This window comes from Aricia agestis, chromosome 12 (assembly GCF_905147365.1).
Source record: "Aricia agestis chromosome 12, ilAriAges1.1, whole genome shotgun sequence".
Taxonomy (NCBI): Eukaryota; Metazoa; Arthropoda; class Insecta; order Lepidoptera; family Lycaenidae; genus Aricia; species Aricia agestis.
The window spans coordinates 1949630-1973603 of record NC_056417.1 but is presented as its reverse complement, the minus strand read 5'-3'; the positions used below and the strand labels follow the sequence as shown (position 1 = coordinate 1973603).

The window sequence follows — 23974 nt, the reverse complement described above, 5'->3', positions numbered from 1 at the left end:
TAGTGTCATGTAAGTATTTAGTATACTATTGACCAGTAATTAGGCAGGAATACAATAATAGGGGTGTAGACAGTAAACGAAATCTAATACAAATCATTGTTTTTTTGAGAGTTTGTATTATAGAATTACCGAAAATGGACATATTTTACTTAATAACTTTATAATATTTTTTATATTTAATAAGTGATTTTTTAAATTGAAATAAGAGTGTATTAATTTTTTATTCATATTTTTAGGTGTAACAAAATACTTATGTACTATCAGAGAAGTTGATTCCTATGCAAATCGGGGACATAAGTAGTTTGGTTGCGTTACGTCAAACCCAGCTGACAGATCACAATTAACATTGAATTGACATATTCGAACAAATAACGTTGGTCTGTCAATTGCATAGGAATCAACTTCCTTGATGGTACATCTCTAAAATAAATATATTTCCTAAAAATAGTCTACACCCCTATTAATTTCTTAATTTACAAAAGTGGATATAATTGTTGTTTGACGACCTCTGTGGTTCAGTGGGTGGGCTGTCGGTAGCTCAAGCCGGGGGTCGCGGGTCCGAATCCTGCCGACGGAACAAAAAGTTTTCAAAGTTCCTGGGTCATGGGTGTGTATTAAATATGTGTATCATATAATAAAAATCTTAAATATATGTATAGTATAACAGTATTAAATATATTTCCGTTGTCTGGTACCCGTAACACAAGTCCTTCAGGTACTTAGCACGGGGTCAGACTGACGTGGCGTAAGCGTCCATAGATAAAATTGTTGTCTTAGATTTCCTTCAGTAGTAGGGGAGGGAATGTGCTATTGGTGTAGTCACCCGAGCGTCATTGAGACCTAGTAGGAATGAAAATATTGAATGGACCTCTAGACCAGGAATAAATTTAACACCATGTTAGGTGATTTGATTTGACGTTAGCGCATGGTAGAACTCTCGATAGCTCTAACAGGCCGTTAACTGATTTAACAAGTCATTATTTATTTAACATTACTTATTGTTTGATGAAACGGGTTACGGGACTTAAGTATCTTATATCTTTTCGTATACAGGTTTCGTATATAGGTTTCGGGGGCGATAAATCTATGTAGCTAGGAATTATTTTTAGAAAATGTCATTTTGTTTGTGTCAAATAGCTAGTAATAATTTTATTATTGTAAATGTTTGTACATAATCATTATTACTAATAATGTTATGTAAATAATATACTTCTCTGTACGTAACATGTGTTTTTTTTTCTATCTATAGTGTCATAAAAATAATATTTTCATTATGACATCTTTAACAACCGCTTACATTTCTGAAGCGAAAAAAACATAATGTTTAAGTATAAAAAATACATTTAACTTGTCTGAGTTTACAAAATTTAAAAAGTAGGGAAATTTATGATTTATATGGCAACCCTCATATCACGCACACGTCCTACACGGGCGGCCATAACTAGGCTTCACTCGTGATTATAAGAAGGTTATGTCCGTATTTTTTTTACGTCCGTGATAAAGCCTTGTCGAACTGTATGTCAGTTTGGTATGCCATTATGAATAACGCGTCGCTATAATAATATGATACCAATTAAAGGCGTGACCGTACTAAAGCGACACGACACGACGTCAGTTCTATGACTTCTATGGAACGTGAAGTGTCGCATGACGCGTATCGACTATCGCGTAGTGAAGTCTCACCTTAAAACAAAGTACTTATTCTTAAAAATTATCTTGGTGTTCCACACTTGCGACGCCTAAGGACATTATCATTTTCTCATTATTTACGTCAGTTTTCATGCAAAAGTCTAGAGTCAACAGCAAACAGTATTCTGTATATTTACTGATTGTAATTATTGGTGTGGGTAGGTAATACCAGAGCCCCGACAAGTACGTATGTCTACTCATACCCCATCTAGCGACCACAATAAAACTGATTGTCACTGAAATTAAAAAAAAGAAAATGCCTCATGAAGTCATAACCTAATGCGCAATAATAATCTTCACTCCAGGTTCTGGGTCGACAGCTACGTCCTTAGCCAGCGGGGCGTTGCCGATGATTCTGAAGTTCTTGGTGTACGGGATGACGGCTACCAGGAGACCAGAAACTATCACCCAGATACCAGCGATGTAGAATGCCGCGTCCCAATACCCAGTCTTGTCTTTTAGAGCACCTGTAAAATATAATAAGAAAATATTAGTTAAGAAATGTTAGTTTTTTGTTTAGGAACTCACGTCTCGGTTTTATATATATTTTATAATATCATTCATTTAAACTGAAAATTGAAAAATAAGCCCATTAACGTAAAATTCGTTTGTCGCGGCGACATTTTATCTCCTGGGAGTTGGGACTTGTGAGGGTAGTTCCCTAGTGTAGCATTGGAATAGCCCAAATAGCAAAAAAGTTACATCTGGTAGATAAGCAGTTTCTTAAAAAATATTTTGTTTGCGAATTATTTTCGTTTTTTCAATTTCAAAAGTCGATAAATTCAATTTGAATTTTAGAATTCTAAAAATATTTTTTTAAAATAAACATCGAGGTAAAAACGTAAGATAAAAACAACTTGGTTTACTTTAAAGTTAATAATCTAAATTGTTTGAAGGGTTTTTGTATAGTCAAGGAAATTCAATGTTTCGTAAACCATTCAAAATCTCAATATAATAAAATCTCAAATAAGTACCTAGATTGTCCTCTGACCCTTTATCGTCCAAGGTACAAACAGACAAATAAAATGAGAACAACGAAACTGCTAAAAAATATTTTTTTTCGTCTGCAGTCTGCACTCTGTATGATGTATATCTACATGTGGATATAATATTATGTCGTGATAATTTTTTTATCATAAATAAACAGATAAAGTAAGCCAAATCGGCACTAGAACGATAATAAAAGGTCAATAAACTATGACTTGATGTCATAACAAATTAAGAACCATTCAATTTGTATCCAAAAAACTTTAACACGAATGGAAATTACTCGTTAACCGTACATGTCGCTGCGATAAAAAGTATATTCTAACCCGGTTTATCTGCCGAAAAAAAATCAACATACCAGCCATGGGTGGTCCAATCAGATGTCCCAAGCCCTGACTCAGCAGCACCAGTCCATACGCCATGGTGAACCTCTCCAAAGCGATCAACTCCACCAATATACTAGGAGTGTATGAGTACGAGCTAGAAAACGTCAGGCCGAAGAATAAAGCGTTTAGCGCCAAAATGTAGAAGCTGTAGGACTCTTTCGCGTCCATAACACGAATAAGTATCGGGAATAAGAGTATGGATATGCCGCAAGCGACGAGACATAATCCGTAGGTCTTCGTTATGTTCACCCATGGTAGATCGCCTATCCAGCCGAGGCCGACCTGAAAAGAAAAAAAAACAAGAGTTAAAACAAATAAAAAATTAGCAGTATAATAATTGGTGAGTTGTATCATTTATGATGTATCTACGATACAGTGGCGTAGTGAGTTTTAGGGGGCCCATAGCAATTTTTAAGCTGTAGCTATTATAGCTGTTGTGGGTAATCTAATTTAAACAATATACAACTTAAATAGAGCGAGCGAACTCCTAGGTGTAGCTAGATCATACCGACTTCCTAATGTACTACATGCCCGCACGGCCGTAGCTAGGGGGGGGCATTGTGGGGCAATACCCTACCTTAAAATCATAATGCCCTACCTTAAAAATACCAAAACCCAAGAAAATCAATCAATTATGATTTTTTTTTACTTCCGCCCTACCTGTAACCAATGCTGCCCTACCTCAAATCTGATTCTAGCTACAGCCCTGCATGCCCGCCTTTGTACTACAACGTGCAAAAAGTTTTTAAATAAATAAATAAAAATAAATTACTAGGTTGGTTAAGGTACCCTTATCCCGAGGGGTGGGGGATACGCAAAGTATTTCCCCTCCTAAACAAAAAAAAAAAGGTTGGTTAAGGTAAATTAGTATTGCAAATTATTAATAGGTAGCTTAGATCTTAGACACGTCTTTCTGACGGCTATAATAGAGGTTTTTTAGGGTTCTGTAGCCAAATGGCAAAAAACGGAACCCTTATAGATTCGTCATGTCTGTCTGTCTGTCTGTCCGTCCGTATGTCACAGCCACTTTTCTCCGTAACTATAAGAGTTATACTATTAAAACTTGGTAAAAAGATGTAGTCTGTGAACCGCATTAAGATTTTGATACAAAAATGGAAAAAAATATTTAAAATTTAAGGGGTCCCCATAGGTACAACTGAAACAATTTTTATTTTCATCTAACTTATGCATGTGGGGTATCTATGGATAGGTCTTCAAAAATCATATTGAGGTTTCTAATATCATTTTTTTCTAACCTGAATAGTTTGCGAGAGAGACTCTTCCAGAGTGGTAAAATGTGTGTCCCCCCCCTCTATAAACTTCTAAAGTATGATAATTCTAAAAAAAATATATGATGTACTTTACTATAAAAATGAAAATTGGTTTAAACGAGATCTTGGTTAAATCTTAGATTGGTTTTAGGTGGGAGAGCCATGCTTCGGCATGAATGGGCCGGCTTGACCGGAGAAATACCACGTTCTCACAGAAAACCGGCGTAAAACAGCGCTTGCGCTGTGTTTCGCCGAGTGAGTGAGTTTACCGGAGGCCCAATCCCCTACCCTATTCCCTTCCCTACCCTCCCCTATTCCTTTCCCTACCCTCCCCTATTACCCTATTCCCTCTTAAAAGGCCGGCAACGCACTGGCAGCTCTCTGATGCTGCGAGTGTCCATGGGCGACGGAAGTTGCTTTCCATCAGGTGACCCGTTTGCTCGTTTGCTCCCTTATTTCATAAAAAAAAATCTAGCAAGTAGTTTTTTTATACGTCATAAATGGTAAACCTTAATTTAACTTTCATTAAATCAACTTAATAAAAAAAAAATCAAAAACCTTTTAATTTCATAGAAATAAACCTTATTGCTGCTGCGGAACCCCTCATGGGCGAGTCCAACTCGCACTTGGCCGCTTTTTAATATACAGGGTGTAACAAAAACAAGTGATAATACTTTAGGGTGTGTACGTGTTCCCTGTAGAGATTTCACTGTGAAAGTAGCAGCGCTGAAAGACCAAAATTTTTTTTCACTTTTGTATGGGCAAGGGCCCGAGCGTCACGAGTTTCCCCATACAAAAGTGAAAAAAATTTTTGGTCTTTCAGCGCTGCTACTTTCACAGTGAACTCTCTACAGGGAACACGTACACACCCTAAATTATTATCACTTGTTTTTGTTACACCCTGTATAAATAGTAATTTCAATTATCAGAACGCGATGTATGATAATATTAATGTCATTATCAGTCATTAAGTACTTGCTTACTTATGCAATCGTGACTTGATAAGAAGCATGTAAGAAACTAGTATTTGCGTACTTAAGTAGACATAAAACAGTTTCGTCAAAAATTAAAAATACACAGACTTTTGTGCCTCTCACAATCTTTTATTAAGTACATTTTTCTTTTGTTAAATGTCTCATATGAATGATTTAACATACACTAGCCTTGACACGAGATACGGCATAAAACGTGCACACAATGCTTTAACAACATTGGCTGTCAGATAAGATAAACGTGAAGTCATATTATAAGGCTAATCATAGGAAAATGAGTTGCATTACTTTTTATGTTGGCCTAGTGTTGAAATGATTATACATAGTTTTATTTATTTTTTATCTAGCGAAATTTACAAATCGTTGCCAAAGCGTGTTTAAAATTCTTGATATTCCAGCCACAAATTGATAATAATTTGTGGAATTTTGAACATTTCCTGGATTTCCAAAAAATGATTCGATAACGGTATAATTGTCACAAAAGATACTTACAATTCCAATGATAGTAGCGACACCGAAGACACTAAGCATCAGGGAACCCTCGGTTTCGGTGTAACCAGTCTCTTCCATGAAGGTAGAGATGTAGAAGTAGGGTACGATGAACCATATAAACAGAACCAAGGTCGACAGATTCATCATCAGGAAATGGAATTCGGTGAACATGTTGAAATCGAAGGTCTTGTTTATGGCGTGCAGGAGTTTCTTTCCCCATGTCTGAAATAGCACATTAATGAAGTCAAAAAATGTAATTGTAAACATGGATTCCACAGAGAAAATAATATAGGTAACAAGTCCTATTTGGGATGTAAAAGTTTAAAGAATGTAACCATGAACTATCACCAACTCTAAGCAGAATACGCCTTCTTTTCGCAGCTACTTCTCAATTTGTATTACTTTGCAGATATGTAAAAAGGAGATAAAAAATATAGCTTACCCTTTCCTCTTGGTCTTCTTCCATAGACCACATTGAGTTTTTATAAATATCCGGACACGAAGAAGCTTTCAATCTATACTTGGCTATATTCATCATGGCTCCTCTATGCATAATGGAGTTACGATGTACGCGAATATCTCTCAGATAATGACGATCAGTCTGAAACGTCTTCATCAGCCAATCGTGCCTCTCTACTTTCGGATTAAGGGTATTGTTCTCTGGAACAGGCTGAAGAAGATTCTCTCGAACCATCTTAAGTTTCTTATCGAAATCTCTCTTCTTTTTCTTCTTACTAAGTTTTTCTTTTGTTGGAGTTTCAACGTTCAGCTTTGTATCTGATGTGCTTCTTAAGGCCAAGAGAGATGGATAGTTTGTTAAAATTATATTGTAGAGACGTTCGTTAGATGTCAATTGATCGAGCACTTCTGGTGTTATCTGAAAATAAAGATAAGTTTAGCATCTTAACTACAACAATGTATATTATGTATATTTTTTAATTTAAGTTATTTATTGAAAAGATAAAACCGACTTCAAAATTGTATGTAATTAAGAATTAAAATTCCGTATCTCAAAAACTACTGAACCGATTTTGATGAAACTTTGATGAAAATTGCAGTATTTCCTAAATTGAACCATACCTAGTACGACAAAAAAGAATTACTCAAATCGGACTTGGTAGTTCCGGAGATATGCGAACACAAACATAAAAACATACATACATACATACACTTTTGAAATTTGGCACATTTGTTCAAACGCTGATGTAGACTAGCATATACGAAAACTGAGCAGTTCTGCAAATATTACACTACTCCTTTTTTTGAAGTCGGTTAATAAAAAATACTCAAAAGTTGCCTACCTTCTCGCTCTGCCTCAAAAATGTTGGGAGATTAATAACTGAGCTAACTTTCTGTTGTGACGATAAGTCAGCGTTTCTTTTGGTTGCTGCTTCAACACTCTCCGCTTCCGCAATTGCAGCCACCAATGAAGTAAGTATATGCTCTGGATCTTCGCCACTCTGGACTAAATGCTTCAATTCTTCAGCACCAAGGTACAACGATTCTCCCCCACCAGACCTAGCAGATCGAGCCGAAATTGAGGTAGAACTGTTTGCTCTTTTAGATTTGCTTAACCTTCTTTGTTTCTTTTGCTCCAAAATTAACCATTCAGGGTCTCTCATAACAGCACCACAGACGCAAACATTAAGTACAGTTCCAGCTAATAATAATAAAGCACCACGCCAACCATATTCATCTAATAAATAGGTAGTTAAAGGTGAGTAAATAAAAGTCCCAAATCCAACTCCACACGAACCCAATCCGACTGCTAAATTACGACGTTTCTCAAACCAATATGCTATAGATACTACAGCAGTGACATACAGTAATCCCATTCCCAATCCAGCAATAATACCGTAAGTGACATACAAGACTTCTACAGAATTACTGTATGATGCAGCAACAAATCCAACCGTAGAAAATATTCCTCCAACTATTGTCATTTTCTTGCATCCATATCTATCAACTAGCGCACTCATAATCGGCCCAGCTATTAGAGGAACGGATATAAAAAGACTTCCAATAAGAGAAGTCTTCGCTTCGCTGGCTTCGAAGAAATCAACGAACTTGATTTGCAGCAGTCCATAAGAGAATGCAAGTCCATCGGCAACGGTCGCGATAAGGAACGACGCAGCTACAACCACCCAGCCCCAACCTCCATCTGGTATTTGAGGTTCTGGCTCCTCATGCTTACTGGAACAGATACTGTCATCATCGCCCACACCCAGAAACTTTACTCTTTCATTAGTAGACTTCGCGTCTTCATTGTCATCTTTCGAGTACTCTACAGATAAACGATTGTTTATTCCATTCTCATGCGTTTTCATAGAATTGATCGTATTTAAATCGTTTTTATGTTCTACATCTACTGGCTCGACGCCGTCGATGTATTTAATGTCATTTGCTCTCTCTAGAAGAGGTGAAGTAGTCCTATCATCTTCCGAAGGAATTTTATCATTATGAATGATAGACTTATCCTTGTTGTTAATTCCATTTGCGTACACTCTTTGCGTGTCCATCACGCTTTCAAACGCGGCAGCGTTTGCTTGTACGGGTTAGTGCCCTGTCTTTTTATTTTTCAAATTAAAACAGGCTGTTCTGTGACTGGCGTCACTGAAATTTTGGACTCAAACGCCAGATGGAGGATATCTACGGCGAAGAGATGGGTTCTCTTGAGGTATATCTTAACCTCGGGTCCCTAGCGGAATACCTACAGGGGCTCTTAGCAATACAGAGGGTAAGAGCGCTGGGGTTGTAGCTTAGCGAGTTCATCAAGGACCGGCTAGTCCCCGATATCAGGCTTTCAAAAAAGTCACTTTTGAAATTATCTTCTTTTTGTTTAAAATAATTCTTGCCCCGTCTTGACATTAAGAATCAAAGTTTTGCTTTGACCAACATCTCAAATCTCAAAAACAGGAGAATCTGAAACAAAAACGGCATCATTAATTAAGGTTATTAACGCATTTGCATCTTTTGGGATTTCACCGTATTCACGGGAGATTTTGAGAGATTTCTGGTTACTGCAAATTAAATTCTTGTTTAATTTATATATCGCCTTGGCAAGTATAATAATATGTATTGATTACTGAATTAATTAAGCCAATAGCTTCCATAAATTATTGTAAAGCAAGTTCTTACGTAAATCTGATAAGGATTTCCTGATATATCAATCAGAAGTCATAACAGATTTATCATTATTAAATATTATCAAAATATTATGAAAGACGTGTGAGAATAATTCTTATCGGGCATTAAGCTGAGATTGTGTTCGGGAAATAGCTCCGATTTCTAAAATACCTAGCTAGTTCTGACTTTATGTTCTAACGAGTAACGTGTATGGCTAGCTACTTGAACTTCTTGAACTGACAGTGTTTCTATGTCGAATAAACCATAATCTATCTGAAAAACTGTATGAAATAACTCTTTCAATTTATTTTGTACAATTTGGCATAATATTTCATTATCATTAAGTTGGCGTTGGGTAAGCTGGGTTCATATGCGTGTCCGCTACAAAGTATTTCAATTTTTTTTCAACAATTCGTGTTCAAAAGCGTCGTTAATTATTTTTCAAGTACAGATTATCACAAAGTATAATTTCCTTCATATTATCGAGGTTATTTCACTGAAGTCTCCACGAAGCCGTAGGAACTAGGAAACAAGATAAAAACGGAATGACTAAACAAGTAGAAACGTGGAAACCGTATGTGGGAAAATCTATACTGGTTTGGGCCAGTTTCATGCAGTTTGAAAGCAAACATTATAGAATCAGACACGTTGCAGTTATAGTGAATAGTTCAGAATTGAGATGTGAATCAATATAGCTACTTGTAGGTACTAGGTACGGTCAGAAAGAGTGTTTTTAGCATTTATACTTGGTTTTAAAATCTTATATTCTTATTCTACAAATTGAATAACAAGGTGCCGTTGCGAGCAGCTCCATTGAAAATACACGTCTTGTTCTCTCAATGAAGTAGCAAAATAACTAAGTCATTAAATACGATATCAATGTTATTCATTATCTCAGACCAAATAAAAAATCTTTTTGTTTTTATTATTATCCTTTTTATTTGGTCTGAGTTCATCAAAAGTTCGTCATAGGCAAAGGGTCATCGGTTATCATCAGGTGATCCGTCTCATTTACCGGTCTCATAAAAAGTATGCAGTAAGTGTTATTCTGTAAACAATTTGTCTAAACAAAGAAGTTTACTCAGATCATCAGTAGCTTACACTGCAAATTGAGTGACCTACATGATAATTTTATAGCAAAATATTCCGGTCCATTCACGAAGAGCGAGACAGCTGATTGCCTTTCTCGCTCGGCCATTGATAGACTTGTGTTGTGACTTGTGGTATCGAGTGTCGACGACCTACATTCAAGGACATTGCATAAAGTAGGTAACGTCTACGGTAAAAATGTCACGATTCGACCTTATTATTATTCGAATAGGGTTCAAAAGCAGTAGAAATTATGTACGTAAGCTTTATAATTAAAAGGATAATAATAATATTAATTATCATGGGATTTACAGAATAATATGCAGTCATGCAGGACTTCAAGAATAATATTTTGTTGCTTGTTGTCATTATATTAAAAAAAATCGTTTAAGTACTTATTCTAAATCAAAAATTCAAAACTAGTTTCCCGCCAAACTAAAAAGTTTATTGTTGGGCAATAGTAATATTTCTATGTTGGTTGGGCGCTGCACTGTGGTAACTGGTAACCCGTAACTGTTGTCTGTTGAATGAAGATAATGTTCATGATACCTAGGTAATACCTAAGTTAACGTATACTTAGTAAGTATCTTTTGGAACTTTCAAACTTTTATTAGCAATATACCTAGGTACTTAAATTATTTAATAAACCGGGGCCCAGGGCGTCACTAAGTATAAATCCGCTCCTGCATTACAATATTCGAAAACAATTTTTTTTTCTAAAAATAACAAATCATGAGATGCACCTCTTGACATTTATTTTGTTCATGAATAAAGTAAGTACTTTAATGAAACTCTGTTTAAGTAAAATATTTAACATTGAAGCACTGTACTAACATGAATTGTATAAAATATTATAATAAACATCACATACATTTAAACATTATTATTATTCACGAGCTATTACGACATTTTTGTGAAAAAAATTATATTGTCCTTTTGAATCTAAACTGGCAAAAGCCCACGTAAATGATTATTCCCCTTTGCCGATACGTTTTGACGCAAATAGATGATTCAGTATGTAGCCAGTCGTCTGTAAACTTACTGTATTTATAAACTGAACCAGACGCTGACGTCAGACGCTTCCTGTTTAAACGAGGAACAGGTTCAGGTAAATAAATATTTACGAAATATAATTTGTTATTGTTAACAATAGTCGAATCGACTTGAAAAAAAAAACAAATTGTAAACGTTTTAACAGTTTTTAGAGAAAGAATAACAAAAAAAAGGTACCTTAAAAATGTTCGAATACCGAACTGGCGAAAAAAATGGCGCCGGTAAAAACAGTTCGAAAAAAGAACAACTATAAAGCCACTGATACACGTCGCGTAGGGTCAAACGCAAGACACGTCCGATCGCTGGCGCCTCCACAAACTATATGATCGATAGATATAGGCACATTGCTGCGTGTGCTAACGCACACAGATATGTAATGCCTATAAATATTATTTACATAACTTAGCCGACTAGTAATCGGAGAGTTCCTGCTATGTACCAGGTTCTGGCCTCTAGGTAGAGTCTAGACATTTCACAGACTATCGAGTGTCAACAACACCTATGTTGCGACGAAATCAAAGTAAGCCCTAAATCCATATTAAATTAAAGACTTCGATCACTAATAATCATTAAAGAGGTACTTTTAATCTTAAGAACAGGTATTTAATGTAGACATTACCTACATCATACCTGCATTCAATATGACCTGAGTCAGTGAAGAAAAGACATACCTAAGTACTTGAGTTGTAAGTACCACTTACGTAATATTTGCAATTTTTTTTTATTAATTGAAGTCCTATTTAACAGATAAAATTGAACCACTAAGTAGCTCTACATAATATACGTTACAATGTGGTTTTATTAAAATATTTATTCAACCTCATTACATTACATCCAATTTGGTTAATTTAATAAAGCTGATTGAAATTAGTTGCGTAGGAAGACCCGGAGGCCCAATTCCCTACTCTTCCCTTCCCTATTCCCTTCCTTACCTCCCCTACCCTGTAATCCTATTCCCTCTTAAAAGGCCGGCAATGCACCTGCAGCTCTTCTGATGTTGGGTGTGTCCATGGGCGACGAAAGTTGCTTTGCCCGTGACCCGTTTGCTCGTTTGCCCCCTTATTTCATAAAAAAGGGAAGTTCCCTTTCATTTCCCAATCTTTTTTCTGATATAGAATGTTATACTGATAGTATCAGTATCCATAGAGATAAGCAGTTAAGTATAATTAGTTAACAACGCGAACGGTTCAAATTAACTTTGTAGAGTACTTACCATTCCTACTTCCTTCCTTTTTGATGTAAACACCGTTTTTATCACATTGAGAACTGCAATATTGACTCAAGAAAGAAACATTCGTGAAATCTTCGAGATTTATTATTTTAGCATTTTTAAAACCTATTCTCTTGTAGTTCTGGCAGAGTTCTAGACAACACGAGACGTGGCTTTTAAATGTAACGTTCATAATAATTTGGCATATTGTGCGCAATTTTACACTGACAAGTTATTTTCATAACGAAGGTTATAATATCTTTTACTTAGGACACATTCGTAAGAATGAGCATGACAACAGTCAGTTATTTGCTAAATTAAAATATGACCATTACAATAAGGCAGTAAGCGAGACCTATTAATTGAAATGTGCAGAATAGTAAATTCCATAAACCTATAATGCTAAAGATCAACAAAGAGTGCGAGAGAGAAGAAAATCCTTTATGGAATTATAACAAGATGAAAAGAGAGAGGCAGTCTAATGAAAATTGTAACCACTTTTATTTGACAGGTCGTCAAAAGTCGTCAGTCGTTTTTATGCCCTTTCGGTATTTCCAATATATTGTTCAATTTGTATGTTATTTTTAATAAATATTATTATATTTATAAGTAGCGACTTGTGCTGTAAGTGTTTGCAGTGTAAATCATAAAAATAATCCTGAAAAATATACATTTCAGAGGTAATTAATCTTCATGTCCTAATTGCTACGATGTGTTTATTTTTGCTATATTCTGTCTTTAGTTCTCTATTTCAAATAAAATATTGTGAATCCTTCCTTTTACTTTCATATTTTGCGTAACTAAAGGTACTATTGTTCTTATATTACACAAATTTTGAAGAAAAATTTTTCATCAAAATTTTTTACATATACGCTAGTGCTTGAATCAAATTTATCGATATGCTTATCGATATTTTACAAAAACATAAAACTAAAATAAAAATCATTTACCTTTATATTTATCACCTTAAGCCCGACCGCACATTATCAGATATTTCTGATCAGAAAAATTCGGACGCCCGGCGGAACGCACTCTGTTCTTCATTTTGTTGTAGACCATCATACTCGTACTAAAAGAATTTGTATGAGCGGGGCGGGGCGTCCGATTTTTTGTGATCAGAAATTCGGATAATGTGCGGCCGGACTAAAAAGGACATATTATCTTATTTTAACTAATATAATATAAAAACTAGAGGAATCTTTATATTTGTATATCATAATCATTTGTTTTACAGATTCCCTCAAGATCCTCTAATAAGAGGAAAATGGCTGAAATTAATTGGGCGTGTTGGTTGGAATCCCAAGAAAAATTCAACAATATGTAGCAAGCATTTCGTTGAAAATTTTTAAGGAAAAAGTAGAATAAATACTATTTTGGTTAAAGGAGCTATCCCAACTTTATTTGTACCAGTAAGTTTGACATACTGTTGCACTTGTTACTGAAGCAATTATTAAAAATAAGCAATTATAAGCAATTATTGCTTTTTAGTTTATTTAAGATTATACTTAAATGAACTAAAAAGTATTTTGAAGTCGGTACCAGTCCTAAGTATATAAGTTGCAGTTATACCTATTCTGTCAGAGAACTGGCGATTAGGTTAGCTGGTACCGATTGCAAAATAATGAAGATTGAGAACAGAATTAATACTGAGTACAGTATAAGAATTAATTAATACTTTTTAGTTCATATATGTATAATATTACAATTGTCATTACCTTGGAAGTCGGTTTTAATTTTTTGTTTAAAAATAATAATTTTACTCTTTTTAGCTGTCCTTAAGGTTTTCTATACTTACAGTTGGTGTTTTAAAAAATCAAAATCAAAATTGCTTTATTTCTGAACAAATCTAAAATAAAATATATTTTCAGAATACATGGTGCCTACCACCGGCTCGGGAACTAAGCCGACGAGAAGAACCGGCGTAAGAAACTCGCACGGGGCCCACTTTTTACCAAAAAAAGTGAGAAAAAAAATAATCTTTTAAAATAAAATTTACAATGCTGTAACTAAAAATTGTACAATGTAAACATAGATAGATACATAATAATTGTAAGTTATGTAGAAGTAGCCTTGCAAGCAGTCATTCAGCATTCTACTCCCAAGATGTGCCATCGTTTATGAAATCATTTTGGCTTTGGCACAAAACGTTCTTTGACTACTTTTTTAAATTTATTAATTGAAAGATTTTGAACGTTTTCTGGGACCATAATATGTTCCCATTTGAAAATCAAGGAGTCACCTCGATTTCCATCACCAGACCACCACTTTTGTGAACATGATGCCTACTTGGAACAATACAATGTACAACAAAAGAAAAAAATTGAAAATCGGTTCATAAACGGCGGAGTAATCGTTGAACATACATAAAAAATATATCCACAGCCGAACGTCTAGACTCCTCCTGTTTGGAAGTCGGTTAAAAATAATTGTAATAAAAAATAATATGATATTTTATGATATGTATTTAATTTAAGAATAAAATATAATATACTATGTGTGTTGTTTACTTTCAACGTTTACTTTCAATGTAAGGGCTGATTTACCAGATAGATTTTACCTGAGTAATAAATAAGTAACTTTATAATGTGTTTATTATTTACCCCTATAAGAACCTCATGTCATAACATATCCGACGATTGAAAAATCATTCCAAAAAACTTTTCAATCGTCACCTTTTTTGCCAATTAAAATTTATGATACCTAATTTGAAATACAAATCTGTCAAAGTTGCATATTATTTATTTCTTATAGAAACTCAGGTAAAATAACTCGAACGGACTATACTATCGATAGCAAAATACTATACTATCGATAGTAAAATATACATCACTAGCACACGCACACATTGACAGATCGAAAATGGTCACGCATTTTCGGGTTGTCAGGTGGTCTATACGACAGTATATATTAAGTCTATGGTAAATTCTGTTCTCTCTCGATCATCTATATTCACGAAGACTAGAACTTCTTTGCTTCCCATAATGCTAAGTACCGACATACGGTTTTGCTCGATAGTTTTACTCCAAATCGAGCAATAACCACCTTGTGGACCGCAAAACTGCCAGCTCGAAGGCTCGCTTCGAGCCGGCTCCGATAGAATTAAATATGTCAAATCCTAGAATTAAATATGTCAATTCCTTCGATTCGGAGTAAATCTATCGAGCAAAACTGTATGTGAGTACTTAGCATAAGAGGGAAGAAAAGTTATGTAAAAGTTTTGTTGGTTGCTTCTTTGCTAGTTAACATTATAACATCTCATACAGTTAATTGAATCGTTGAAACTTCAGATTTTCAAATTCTTTCCTCTCAAAGAATTTCAATAATTCTACTCGTCTAATCTTCTATTGTCAGTAGCCTTATTAAGGGGAGTCCACACCGCCCTTTTTTCCATACAAACGTTGTCCCCTGTTTCCTCCCTGGATAATGCTAGTAGAGTTATAATTTTTTTCCTGGATATCGACGGCACTAATACAATGTCCCTATGTTTTCTTTTTTTTCGTAATTTAATTATTAAATAAGATATGAACGTTCAAAAACCCAAAAAAATGGTCAGATTTTCCGCTGTGTTCAAACATCCAGAAAACAGATTTGGCTAGATTAAAAAAAAAACATATTAACACAGCTCAAGCCTTTCTTTAATCTTTAATGAAAAAAGTACTTAAATCGGTTAAGTTTCGGAAAAGGAATCTGGGGACAACGAATCGTTGATTTTCTGCAGTTGTCTCTATCGCGTTCTGCGGTATAGGCTTGAGGTAAGGGAGACAGCTATAGATATTACATGTACTTTTTTTTCATTTCTCTAGCCCCTGGTGTATCCTCTTAATCATACTTCTCGCATGTTCTAAGTTGTAGCCCTGAGCAAAATGTCTATTCTGGTGTTTTCAGCAAGCTGATGCGACATTGGCGGATATCCAGGATTCGCAGACGCACAGATTTTACAGATTTACGTTAAAGCGACCTCGAGACTGGAATCTGATCTATTCGTGATAAAGTGTCACCATTGCTCATCAGACAAGTGAGACAGCTGCAAAAAATCAACGTCTGCCCAAAAAAGCAGTGTTTTGTTTACTTCATATACGGCTTACCAAATGATTACAGACTTAAAAGAGTTTAGATTTTGATAGAACGTTATACAGGGTGTAACAAAAATAAGTGATAATACTTTAGGGTGTGTACGTGTTCCTTGTAGAGAGTTCACTGTGAAAGTAGCAGCGCTGAAAGACGAACATTTTTTTTCAATTTTCTATGGGCAGGATCTTTCAGCGGTGCTACTTTCACAGTGAACTCTCTACAAGGAACATGTACACACCCTAAAGTATTTTCACTAATTTTTGTTACACCCTGTATATAAAGAATTGTATTTTCTTTTTCTACATTGGATTAAAGAAAGTTGTCACTGTAATTATACGTTAGTAATACTTTTTACTACAGTTCGCAACTGAACCGATAATATATCACTAATTCATATTATCATTCCTTCTGAATAAGCACGTCTTAATTTACACATCAATAAATTATTTGATTATCACGTCATTTCAATTGTCGGTTTTGTACTGAAAAGTTAGGGTTTTATTTTTATGGTTTTTACAAATACTTACATAATAAAATACGATAATATTATAACGACGTAAGTCGTAACTGAACAATGAATAGGTTCTTTGTTCAGTTACATATGATATGAGAGTGCAAATACATATATATTATTTACTTGCCCTCTCATAAATGATTAATTATTATTATTAGATAAGTAATATTATTAATTTATAAGTCTAGGTATAGGCTCAAGACCCTAGGGTAACCAGTATGCTAAATCCGGCCCTGTCATATTAAAAACTTATATTATAAGTTATAACCGACTTTTACATACATATTTATTTAAATCCAATTATATATTAGTGCCATAAATGAAAAAATTAACAAATGAAACAATGTAAGTATGCCAAAGTTGTTTTAAACATTAACAATGTCGTAAGTAACTTTATTATAGTTTTGTAGTTCTATTGACGAAAATGTCCTTGGATCATGGATGCTCTGAACGACGTGTCAGACAAAGTAATTATGTGTAATATAAAGGTTAAACTACACGAACAAGTTGCTCTACGAGTATGTGTGACAAGAATAGCTTTTTACACAAGAATCGTGAGAAGTGATCATAAAAAACCGGCCAAGTGCGATTCGGGCCACGTGCAATATAGGGTTCCGTAGTACCGCTAGTTTTTGATATTTTTAATGGTCAAGTAGTGTACATTTAGAACGTGCTTTACATCATCTCAGTTATGTTTAAAGGAATCTGAACGAAAAGTTCCTTTATACTTCGCCGACTACATTTTTTTAGTTGATCGACTGTTACTCAACTTATGAAGTCTTCTTAGCCGTGATAGTTTTCCTTTTAAATTCATTTTTTCACATTTCCAAAGCAACCGTTAGCTGGTAGAAGGGGAGGACACTGGACTCTAACGATTTTTTTTCACTTTAAAACTTCATATTATATTTCACAAATGGATCCCTAAATCGGAAAATGATTATGAATACTCCTAATATTTTTTTAAAAAACCTATCCAACGACACCTTATACGGTGGGGTGGACGCGAAAAAAAATCATTCCCGCTTGACGTGTAGCATAGAGGAATAAATATATGTGTAGGTACCTCCCGTACCATAAAAAAATATTTTTTAAGATTATTATAAACTGTACCATTTTGCGGACGGACCGACGGTTCCTTGTTGACTACCGAACCCTAAAAATGACTTCACTTGAGCATATTATGCAGTTTGTAACCGAGAAATGAGACTTTTGATTATTGTCTACAAAAATTTGAGTCCATTTTGATACTATCGTCTTTAGTTTATATCTTGCATACCCTGGGCAGTGGGCACAGAATACATATTAAATATTAATGCAAGTACCCTGGGCTACAAAAGCTGGCTACAAGCCCCAAATATACTTATGTAGCAAAGATATCAAACGCGTGATACGCCACTGTTAAAGAAGTGCATGAGTACAAATCGTATAGTAAAATGATACATACTAAAATTATATATTAAATGGCGACACTTAGAGTCCCGGGAAAGGACGTAGGATACTTTTTATCCCGGAAAAATGTACAGTTCCCACTCGATAACCGTTTGGCGCAACCGAGTCCGGGTGGGCCGGGTGCCATGACTGCAGACTGCTCACGATTCCTTCCCCGTAAATGCTCCAAATTGTACTACCGGGTCAAGGAAAGGAAGCTCGTTTTAGCCGGTTTTGGCAGGTTCATTGATCATAATGACGATTGGAGTTCCTCATTACAGCTGGTAGAAACAGGTCAGAGCTGAATTACGCGGAATAAGCTGTTATATTCAATGTCAACATTAGAGGCTGACATCAAACAGCTATTGGAGTTAAATGTTATCTAATCACCAAGATTATTGATCTGTAGCGACTGTAATTTAGGCTCCCTGGCTCATGTGTATCATCAATATAATATGATACACATGAGCCAGGAGATATATACTTAGTTAGAAGTTTGAACTGACTGCCCCTTTTGATACGGGCCCCCGCAGTACGCTACGCCACTAATGAAACAGTAGATTGTTTATTTTTAAACGATTTTCAAATAAAAAACAAGGCTATATAATATTGAAGTAAACAGATTTTTTTTGCTTGTTCATTGCATATTTTGTTGAAGTTAAAAAAATAACGAGGTACAGAATTTCATACTTTTGAAATCCTGAAATTCTCATATTTTTAACATTAGTAGAAAGTTGTACAGAGGTTTATAAGATTACTAGATGTCGCCCGCAAATCCGTTGTTACAAAAATTGATTATCGCGCAGGAGCCGTACATTTTTCCGGGCTTAAAAGTATCCTAAGTCTGTTGTTTATAATATGGAGATACTAGATAGAAAGATACTACTTAGAGTCCCAGCACTCGTAACATGGCTACAGTAGAAATTACGAAAGTATAGACAAACAGCGGCGATAAACTGAAGTTGCCGTTCGATCTTTACCGCGGCTAGCCGCGATCGACAAACAATCAAATATAATGCCACATTATAACATCCATACAAATGCAAAAGTGTGTCTGTCTGTGAGTCTATTACCTCTTCACGGCTAAACCGCTGAACCAATTAAGCTGAAATTTGGTATGGAAATACTTTGAGTCCCGAGAAAGGACATAGGATACTTTTTATCCCGGAAAAATGTACGGTTCCCGCGCTATAAACGAATTTTGGCGCAACGGAGTTGCGGGCGTCAACTAGTAGATTATAGTCCTGAAAATTCAAATAAAATCCCACTTTATGACGTAGATCTCTGCCATAGATAGATAGATAGATAGATAGATCGTTTATTTGCTTAGAATGCTGGTACAAGTGGCATTTTAATTTAATTTTTGTCGATCGCGGCTAGCCGCAGTAAAGATCGAAACGGCACCTTCAGTTTATCTCCGCTGTTTGTCTATACGTTCGTATTTCTACAGTAGCCATGCTATGGGTGCAGGACTCAAAGTAAAGTATCTCTGCATGCAAAATATCTGCAAAATCGGTTGAGCGGTTTGGGCGTGAAGAGGTAACATACAGATACACTCTCCCATTTAATATTAGTATTCAGTATGAATCTATTCTCTCTATATGAACGTTTATTATTTTTCCTACACCACCTATTTTCGGATACACCTCCACACCCCGTCAAATTTCCCGCGCCACATATTATTGTGTTGTTTACTACTTCCGAGCTTTCTTTTATAGCTCGTTAGCCAGTAGCCACTCCTTTAGGTGGCCTTCAACTGAAAAGATGAACCCATTACGTCTACACGTCCATGGGCCACAAAAAAATGTTTTTCTTTATTATTTATGTTCGAGCACAATATAAAGTATAATAGTATTATGGTTTATGAATTATGATACATCCAATATCCATACTAATATTATAAATGCGAAATCGTCTCTGTATGTCTGTACTCTGTTACCTATTCACGATTTAACCGCTGAAATGGGAATAATTAATTTAAGATCTAATATTACTAGAAAAATAATAATTTTAATAATGATTTTAATTACTGGAATTTGGATATTTAGGCGTGTTCTCACTTCTCGCCTCTTGGTAAGTGTAACGTCATTTACCTACATAATTTATACAAGTAATATTATAAAGCGGAAGGGTTTGTTTGTTTGAACGCGCTAATCTCAGGAACAACTGACGTCCGATTAGAAAAATTCTTTCAGTGTTAGATATCCCATTTATCGAGGAAGGCTATAGGCTATATTTTATGACGCTAAGCTAAGCTAAGAAATAGAAGAAAATGTGGAAAAAACGGGGGAAATTATTTGAAATTGCTTATTGTCTTAAGAACTATAACTGGAGCAATTTTATGTTATTTGGCATGCACATGAATAATAGACCACGTGATGGACATGGAACATAGGCTATTTTTTGCGGAAAAATGTACGGTTTCCGTGAAATTCCTAGATTACGCGGGCGAAGCCGCGCGGAACATCTAATTTATAAATATTCCTGGAATTGAAGACAACATTTTACGTCACTTGGCAAACTAAACTCCACGTTTGTGGTTCTCCCGAAATAGAATTTGTTTTATTATGTTAACCCATATTATTAATAATATTATAAATGCGTAGGTAAGTTTGTCTGTCTGTCTCTTCGTCACGCCCAAACCGCTGAAGCGATTTTGCTGAGATTTGGTATAAGGAACTTGCGCTGCACAATGACAATTTCGAATACAAAACAAAAAAAACACAATATATAATAGCGAAAATATTTTTTTACTTTTAGTACTAAAGGTAGGTTGCTAATTCGGCCCTCAAAAAGTCGTCCCATCGGAATTTTTAAGCGGGACGTACAGAATTTTTAATTCGGGTTTTTACATTCTGTGATCACTGTAAAAGCAGTAATAAAATTTCCATAACATGAATATCTAAGCAGTATTAGCACAAAACATTAATTTTACGAAATTAAAAACAGCCAGCAAGAAGGCAAGTTTCCTTTTGATTTATAAGCACAGATGTTCTCAGTAATATTAAAATGTAATTTTATTGTACCAAATATTAAAATATGAATGTCGCTTCGTGGAAGATAGCATGTCAATTTGTGGAAATGGGGGTCAAACTTGAAAACATTTCGAAGAACTCGTCCATGTACAGTTAGCATAAAAGAGCTTTGGGATATTTGGCTTGTGATTTGTGAAATAAAAATAAATAATATCAGCTAAAATCTAAATCATTAATCATAATTGATTTACTCGGTCAACGACTCCCTAAAATATTGTAATTTGTACTAGTTACTTCGACACTATTTGAGCTACGGCTTTGTAGTTATATCTTTTCCTATTCCCAGATACTTATAGAATATGATAGATACACATATTTTAATACTACCATCGTTCTATTAATATCAGACAAATGACAACTTAAAAACGAGTTCTGCACTTGGTTCAACTCTTGTTTCTCCTTCTAGAAAGTTCTAATCGAAAAGGATTCAATTCAATTGATACAATACGTACAAATACGAGAATATTAGCTCAATTGATGCCCATCATATAGAATCTAAAAATAGATGTTTTATAGGCTTCAATTAGTATGCTTTAATTAACAATAGGGTGGAATAATAAAGGAATCGTAAACTATACGATACGGATTTTAATAAGGTAGTAAAATATACACACTCAATCGTATTGAAATGCATCGGTTAAAATCAGAAGGATCACTATGATCTCATCGAAAATTTGCATGAAATAATGCATGTTCCTCTTATCTGTGGTAACTGGTAGGCTCCTACTTCTTAAAAGACTTTGAAAGAAATTTGTTGCATAATCTGTTTCGTCTTTCGATACTCTACATCTCTTCTAAGTTCTATACTTTAGTTATATTTATTAAAGAATCAGACAGCATACATGCTTATAGTACGTTAACGCCATAAATGGATGCAGGAAGTAGGAAGTTAACCTTACACGATCTGTGAATTCAACAACACGAGATTCCGCCTAGTAACACTATTCTCACTTCCAAGTCCCATATATATATTTTTTACTATTTTGTACCTTTCTTAGACACAGTGGCTTTAGATTAAAATTAACAGCAAAATCTTTCTTATAATAATAATATGCAAAATGAAATTTGAGATAAATTCGCGTAGTCAAAAGCCTTCATCATCGTCAGTGAATCGTGCATTAACGAGATCCGCTATCTTTTTAATTTGTTTCATTATTAGTTAAATAGGTCACTAATTTATTTGTCATTTAGGTGTTATCACTACTAATATCGCTTTTATTGTCACGTGCTTAAACTACCTCTGGGCTGTGGAGTGTGAAATACTTCTTTTTGCCACAATGTTGGAAAAGAATGGAAACTTACCGTGTTTACACAATAGAGAGCTCTATATTATAATCTTTATATTCTTTATAATATTTTTGGATTTTATCTAAATATATGCACTTAAAGTCCCTTATCTACCTGCTTACGAGTTTTAGGAGATAAAAAATATTTACAAAATTGGATTTCAATCTGTCAATTCAATGGTCTCTACAAATTTGTACCTTTCTATTCTCTGGTTAGTGGTCAGCAGCTGTTCCTTATTATATAGTAAAGTTACAGTCTTAACTCTTAACAATCACAAATAATATTTATTGTCTTCGTCATCTAAACACATTGTTTATTTATTGTCCTACTCAAATATTTAGTTTTAAGTTCTCAAAATGAACGTATCCTTTATAATATTCGTGTATATAGTGTTTAAATAATTCAATGTGAATAATAATATGTAATATGGAACATTGAACATCTTGTTTTAATATGGCTTTCATACGTTACGGCTTCTTTAAGACATTTAGCATTTACTTGTCAAGGCTGCAGTTAATCCAAAAGTCGGTTATTGACTGCATACCATTATCACTATCATCAGCAACAAACTAACCCGGAGTCTGCTCGGAATCTGCTTAACATGGGCGTAAGTTATAAAAGAACTAACGTAGAGCCTACAATTTAGTTTCTCTATATTCTCTAAGAAATATGGATACAAGCATATTATCTCAACAAAAGGAAGCATGTACAGTCATAGCAGGAAAGCTATTCTTCAAGTTTCCAATAATAGTTAGGTAGTAAAATTCTTGAAATATACACAAAATCATAAACTCGTTTCAAGGCAACATAGTTTTATTTCATACCTTTATTATAAACAGTACTTACACCAAATTAATTATTAGCTACCTACCTACTTCAAAAGAAAACGCTGGTAACGTAAAACGTCTACTCAGTAGTGCAACAAAATAATCCGTAGAACCTTCTGGAATTAGCATTGTGTACCATACACCGAAGACCGAACCATTCTGCATACACCCTTCTCGGAAATATTCCAAACATAAATTCAAACACGGACAAACAATACTTAAGCAAACAGACAATACGTACCTTCAAATTATCACACACAAAACAGTTTTTTTATTAGTTTCTAGTACTTTTAGCACAAAAACAATATTTGCGTCCGCAGCGCAGGAACACAAGAGCACGTCTGTACAATGTTTTTATTTAGTATTTTATTTTAGTTAGGACGCGAGACACCAGTCGCGCCCCGCACCGCACCGCATTTTTGTTACTTTTTTTTTATCAAAATTGGTAACAATTAAAACGTTCATTCATTTGCTCTTCTGTGAAACGAATGTCGCTATCACTTATCATTTAGATAAC

At 34.7% G+C, this 23974-nt stretch overlaps 1 protein-coding gene across 3 annotated transcripts; it reads right to left on the bottom strand.

Annotated features, from left to right (window-relative positions):
- Positions 1-1952: 1952 nt before the first annotated feature.
- Positions 1953-23892, bottom strand: LOC121732208 (monocarboxylate transporter 9-like). Of its 3 annotated transcripts, none has more exons than XM_042122014.1 (6): positions 23699-23892; positions 7119-8739; positions 6260-6694; positions 5818-6039; positions 3035-3344; positions 1953-2156 (listed from the first exon to the last, which is right to left on the bottom strand). In XM_042122014.1, exons 2-6 carry the CDS (start codon positions 8334-8336, stop codon positions 1966-1968), a joined length of 2376 nt encoding a protein of 791 aa, XP_041977948.1. In that variant the 5' UTR covers positions 8337-8739; positions 23699-23892; the 3' UTR covers positions 1953-1965. The 3 variants fall into 3 exon arrangements, with proteins under 3 accessions (XP_041977948.1, XP_041977949.1, XP_041977947.1); XM_042122015.1 differs by lacking the exon at positions 23699-23892 and adding an exon at positions 12299-12454; XM_042122013.1 differs by lacking the exon at positions 23699-23892 and adding an exon at positions 11263-11411.
- Between the last annotated feature and the right edge of the window lie 82 nt (positions 23893-23974).

Bases quoted from the DNA above. Each gene is read 5' to 3' on its own strand.
- LOC121732208 (XM_042122014.1), bottom strand. From the start codon at position 8,336: ATGGACACGCAAAGAGTGTACGCAAATGGAATTAACAACAAGGATAAG. The intron at 3,345-5,817 runs GTAAGTATCTTT...TTTTCTTTTCAG, and splicing joins TCGCTACTATCATTGGAATT to GTCGGCCTCGGCTGGATAGG. The intron at 2,157-3,034 runs GTATGTTGATTT...TATATTTTACAG, and splicing joins GATTGGACCACCCATGGCTG to GTGCTCTAAAAGACAAGACT.